This window comes from Candoia aspera, chromosome 2 (genome assembly GCF_035149785.1).
Source record: "Candoia aspera isolate rCanAsp1 chromosome 2, rCanAsp1.hap2, whole genome shotgun sequence".
NCBI lineage: Eukaryota > Metazoa > Chordata > Lepidosauria > Squamata > Boidae > Candoia > Candoia aspera.
This window is the reverse complement of record NC_086154.1, coordinates 152,388,059-152,394,314: the sequence shown is the minus strand read 5'-3', so window position 1 is coordinate 152,394,314 and position 6,256 is coordinate 152,388,059. Positions and strand designations below refer to the sequence as shown.

Below are 6,256 nucleotides of genomic sequence, written 5' to 3'. Positions count from 1 at the left end.
TCTGGCACTACGCCGGTCTTCCATGATTTCTCAGAGATCACAGAAAGGGTCTCAAGATGACATCTGCAAGCTTCTTCAAGAATCTGGGATGTAATTGTTCTGGTTTTGGGACTTCATGATAGCCAGATCTTTCCTAACCATCTCTTTACTTAAAGTTATCCCTTGTTTTGCTTAAATATACTTTGAGGAAAGGACTATCATCTTTTCTTAGCAGTGGACCCACCATCCTTTTACTTGTGCCTCATCCACACAGCTGCTTTGTCACGCCTTCCTCCTATCCCAGACCCAGGAGGGATTCCCATTACAGTGAATTTTGCTGCCCTTTGAAAGCATACTCTTGTGCATCCAGAAGAGGACAGTGATCACCAGTCATCGGCTGTACTGACTCTGTAGCAGGGCAGTGCTTGTATGGCCCAAGGCCTCTATCCATTATTTTTTTCTTACCTTTTCCCCAATGGACAGTTGATCTATTGATCTAACAGCCACTAGCTGATAGCAGAAGGTTCATTTCTCTTGACTGCAATGTAGTGGCCATCCAGATTAGTCCTACCAAGATGCAGTTGCTGCATAAATGTTTTTGGCACTGTATGTGTGAGACCATGTTTATCTTGGGGGTGCTCTCTATACATCCATGTAATTTTTTTCCCAATACAGTATGTTAACCTCAGTAATTGATCTATTGACCATTAGGTGGCAGCAAAGAGTTTTTTTAAAAAAAAAATCTGTTGGTTGCCATCTAGGTCTCATCTGGATTTGTGCAGCTGAGACACAACTGCTGGCAGGATGTCTTTGCACCAGGGCAAGGAGGCTGTGTGAAAGGTTCCTTTGCCAAACTAAAATGTATTTCTGTTTGTCCTCCTATTATGACTTGGGGAGCTGAAAAATACTAATGTAGCCTTCCTCAAACTGGTACTCTCCCTATGCATCTGAGTACAAGCCTTGTCATCCATGGGGTTATCCTGAGTAGAAATGATGGAAACTGTAGTCAGATACCTTGAGAAGTTGCCAGATGAGAGAAGGCTGCAGATGCATCTTACTTCCTTTCCCACCTCTCCCCTCCCCTCCCCAATTCACCCAGCCTTGCAGAGAAGCCAGGTCATCTTTGGAGGCACAGAGAATCCCTTCCTCCTGATTTATTTGTGAGCTTGGCTGTTGAACGGTTTGGTAACATCTGAGAGAGAACATTGCAACAGCTGATTAACGACACCGCAAGGAAAAATGACAAGTCTACAATGTCCAGTGTGTCTATATTACACCATAAATACACAGACAGGAGAAAGGGGTGGTGGAGGGAGGTGCAGTGGGGTCTGTGCCCTAGAGCCCTTGAGAGAATGCAGCTCGAGAGTCTCCCAGAGATCTCATTCTTCTCCCTGGATGCTCTCAAGCACAGTGTGACCCCTGACAGGAGTGGAGGGTGGGGAGAGGAAGGGCCAGGAGGGGAAAGGGGACCTTGTTTGCAAGATTTTTACTTTTTAGAATAATTTACAATCTGCTTATTCACAATTATGTACAGTCCAAACCCGACCCAACAAACTTGTGGAACAGAACTGCATACAAAAATAAAAGCTATACAGAAAATTAGAAAGAGATTCTCTTCCTTATTTTTCCCTTGCAATTGAGGCTTCAAGAAAGAAAAGTGAAAATACAAAGAAAATGGCTACAGTACTGTGTTCAGAAATGGCCATGTTTTCTCCCTTGGGTTGGAAAGGAGATGCCTTACACTGGCCTCCTTGCAGAGACTGGCAATGCAGGAATGGCAGCTTTTAGCAGGCAGGCCACCAAGGGACAGCAACCTTGCCAAGGCGCTCTGTGCAACTGGCCTCCTTTAGGAGTATGATGTGGCCAGCCAAAGCTGTCATGGTCTCAGGCTACCATCTTGGGGATGCTCAGGTCAAGTACTGTCTACCCAAGAAGCAGCCCCAGAGCATAACTTTCTGGCCAGCACCCACAATTTCTCCTACCAAGCTTGGGCTGGCAAAGGCCTGAGGCATTACTTTGCTAAGCTTGCATGCTAGGAGAGCTGGCCAAGGAGCAGCCAACGCAAAGTGGATGGTGTCCGTGTGTGGAACTGGACCTTTGCAAAAGAGGAGATTTGGCTTTGGTTCAACAGCTCAATTGTAGCAGTGGGGGCAGGAAAAGGGCTTAGTTGTTATTGCTTCACCTCTTGCAAGGTGGGGAGGGATTACGGGGGGCATGCACTGGTGCTGGGCAGCCATGTAAGAGGAACAAAAGGGGACCCAGTGCTGTCTTCTCCCCTAGGAATCTGGAAGAGAAGCTGGACTGGGCTACACATCAATGGCTCTGCCATCAAGAAACCAACAAATTCAAAAGTACAGCTGCCTTCCTCCTCACAAACAGCAGGAAGGATGGCTGCTTAGCAAGGAGTGGGGAAAACCCACACATCAGTCCAACCAGCCCAAGACTAGTCCACAGAGGCAGAGACACAATGCCAAGGGGATCACGGTCCTGCAGCTTTAAGACTGGATCCCCCGGTGTTCCTTGTCCAATGAAAAACTAGTGGCCCAGCAGCAAATATCCATTTGGTGTGATGCAAGCATTTTGGGGATGGGAAAATGTTCTCCCTTCAATGCCAAGAGGCAAGGGTGCTGCATTTAGCAAATCAGATTGCTTGGCTAGTTAAGGCAAAGAAAATAAGCAGCCAAACAGATTTCTCCTGGGAAAGTATAGAGAGCAGTTCAAGAAGGGGTCTGGCTTTATTTTCTGCCTTGCTCATACAGGCTCTGTTTTTCTGGGAAGAACCACCACTGCAGACACCTCAGGGATGGAGCAAAGAGGGATCTGGCATTTGGCATGGTGATGTGCAGAGCAAGACTCGGGGATTACCTTCATAGCCCCTATAGGAGCAAAGAAATCTGTCAGATTCCCTTTGGTTAACCACTATGGTTCAAATGGCAAAGCTGTCTCCAAATCTGATTTCAAGGCAGATGACTTCTTCATTTGATTATCCTGACCTCCTAGAATGGGGTCTCAAATCTGACCAAGCAATTCGTTCTCTACTTTATAGCTGAGTAATGTGACTTTCTGAGCTGATGAAAAAGATTTGCTCAATCCCACTCCATTCATTTCTAGGTAGCTGAGGGTATCTGAAGCAGATCCCTAGGATGTTAGAGCCTCTTTCTTTTGAAATTCAAAACAAAATAAAACCAAACCCATCTCTCCCCCATCCCCAGTTTCAACTCCATAAATCAGTGTATGTGTTCCAGCCACGTTAATATACCACATCACATAGAAAGAAATATCATTAGGACAGGCTGCTTGTTTTGTATTCCTGGAAGGTGGGGGGAATGTGCCTGGAGGCCCTTGCAAATGGTTTGTTTGTCTGATTACATGTGCTTTTTGTAGCTGAGAAACCTGTGAGCAGCAGTTTTGGCATACTGCAGTTCAGAGATTTTATCAGGCAGCATCCAGACACAGAAAAAGAAATTGCAAATCAGTGCTAAAATAAACACCACTCAACTTGCAAACCCACCCCCCTCTCTCTCCAGTCCTCATATCTGCTGATCCCATCCCCAACCTGGAGGAGGGAATACTCACACCTGAGGTCCCCAACTGAGAGCCGTCTAAGCAAGTTGGCCAGTATAAACATTCGATCCTGGCTGTATTGCCTTTTTATTTTTGTGCAAAATGAGGAACGGAGGAAGACTCGGCTATTTGGAAACTTGGATATAATATTTTGATTCTTGTTCCTTTTTTAGTTTCATTTTCTGTAAAAGTAGTATCTTCTCCCATTTGCTCTGGGAGAAATCTATGGCATCATAGGCAAAAAAATAAAAATCCACACCTGCAAACCATATTTTAAAAAGAAAATAGAAAGAACTGCTCCAAGAAGGGAGGAAAAACCTGAACAACAACAACAACAACAAAATCCCCAAAGGCAAACTCTTATCAGTCCATAATAAAAATCAAATCTATGTAAACTCACAAAAATAAATAACCGCTAGCTTAAAAAATAACTTACAAAAATAAAAACAATACTTGTCCTCTCACCCTTCTCCAATGTTTGAACATCCAGCTAGGAGGGCTGTGCTCTGGTGGGCAAAGAAAGAAAGCAGCAGTGAGAAGAATTTCTGGACCTCCAGATGGCGTTGGACTCTAGCTTCCAGCAGCCCTAGCCAGCAACGCTAACATTAGAGAAGATGAGAATTAGACTCTGACACCATCTGAAGCATTTCAGAGGTTTCCCTCCTATGAAATAAAGGCACAAATACATGAGCTAAATGGGGAGGGCATATCTGGAACAAAGGAACTATAGTAGTGTTCCTCAACCTCAGCAACTTTAAGATGGGTAGACTTCAGTTCCCAGAATTCCCCCAGCCAGGATGGCTGGCTAGGGAATTCTGGGGGTTGACGTCCACCCATCTTAAAGTTGCTGAGGTTGAGGAACACTGAACTATAGGAACTCTCTGTGTGTGTATCTATGTCAAATAGTTACCAGTTTTTGTTATCAAGCTCCTGCATTGCATCTATTTTTACTACAAATGGGCAAAATTACTGCTTAAAAATAATTCTGCTGGCTTTGCCTCTGATGCTGCTACATACATGCCTCACACCATCAGTGCCCTCTTCCCTTTCCTGGTTGCAGAAGTCTAAAAAAAGTTAGCAAAATAAAATAGTAAAAAAAACAACCAGTCAGAAATAATGAAGGGAAGGGGGGGGGAAAAAAAAAGGAAAGATTATTTCTGGAGTGCTTGGGCCAGTCACTACAGCAGCAGGCTACTACCCTCTGCTGGGGCCAACCTGGTTCTACAGTTGTTGTGTGTATTCCCCATCCCCCCCTTTTTTCTTAATTTTCATTTTATAAAAAATACAATAAAAATAAAAAATGAGTTTTTTCCATTTTTTATCCCCACCCCTCCCTCATGAAAACTTCCGTGTGTGTGTCTGTAGGTGCGTTTGCTTTCTTCAGTTGTCCCTTCCCACAGTCATGATGCGCCAAGAGATGTGCCAACTGCTGTACTGTCCGTTCGTCTCTCCTGCCTGTCCTGGGGTTCGTGTTGGTCTTCTGTGGCTGTGTAGTAGCTGTTGTCCTCATCTCCAGGACTGCTGCGGTCCTTTTCGGATGATTCCGAGTCCTCCCCTTCCTCTTCCAGGGTCAATTCAAACTGGAATTTCTCCAGACAGGCCTCCTCATCCTTCTCAGCATCGTCCAGAGGTGGGGAGGGACTTTGAGGGATCATGCTGTGGTACCAGTCCCTGTTGTCCTCAAGGGTGTCCAAAATGTCTTGTGCGTCAGGATGGACAAGGTCTGCCCATGTCTCCCACAATGGGTGCACAATATAGTCAATGAATCCCACCTGGAAGGAGGCAAGGAGGAGGAGAGGAAGGGGTTAGACTCACAAGCACATGGGGGGAGGAGAGGAAGGGGTTAGACTCACAAGCACATGGGGGCAGCTCATTCCCACCCAACAACTGAAGAACACCCAGCAAAGGATCACCCGCAAAACCAGCCTGAGTCTCCCCTGGAGCAGGCAAGCCACAAGTATTTGTACAGATGTTCTTGTTCACTAACCTAAGGGAATCCTGGGGGAGGGAGAGAGACAAGGCCCTAAATAATGCCAGCAGTGGGAGAAAAAGCTGGGCATGTCCCATCCTTGCACCACTGGAGCCTTCATCCTAGTTTTCCAAGTACAATTTAAGAATAAAATATTAGAACAGCTAGATGCCACAAACCTGTTTTCTCCCCTAAGACTTCCTCCTACCTTAAGAGGTAAATTTGTGCCATAGCTGCAAGTACAAAGGGGAATTCATTGTCTGCTCAGATACTTCCAAGTTTAGTACTCTTGGGGATCCCAAAGAAACATCCCAAATGGAGCATCTTTTTCAAAAATTTATTTTCTATCCCGCCTTTATTATTTTTATAAATAACTCAAGGTGGCAAACATACCAAATACTCCTTCCTCCTCCTATTTTCCCCACAACAGCAACCCTGTGAGGTGAGTTGGGCTGAGAGAGAGTGACTGGCCCAAGGTCACCCAGCCGGCTCTCATGCCTAAGGCGGGGCTAGAACTCACAGTCTCCTGGTTTCTAGCCTGTTGCCCTAACCACTAGCATTGGGTTTGAGACTTGCCATCCAAAGAGTTAGGGTTGATTCCACATCTTTAATCTTATGATCTGAAAATATACATGTTTTCCAATCTGGCAACTTGCCCTGACAACTTGGGGGGTGGGGGGAAACATCTGATTTGAGTATGTCATCTATGGCATTAGAGCAAATTCTGCATATTTGCCCTTATGC

At 45.3% G+C, this 6,256-nt stretch overlaps 1 protein-coding gene across 2 annotated transcripts in view; it reads right to left on the bottom strand.

Moving 5' to 3' along the window:
- Positions 1-4,448: 4,448 nt before the first annotated feature.
- Positions 4,449-6,256, bottom strand: part of PDE4A (phosphodiesterase 4A) — a 106,065-nt gene continuing 104,257 nt past the window's right edge. For both annotated transcript variants that reach the window (XM_063294325.1, XM_063294326.1), the window contains exon 15: positions 4,449-5,315. In XM_063294325.1, coding sequence (XP_063150395.1) covers positions 4,944-5,315 — 372 coding nt within the window. In that variant the 3' untranslated portion in view covers positions 4,449-4,943. The remainder of the gene's footprint in view (positions 5,316-6,256) is intronic.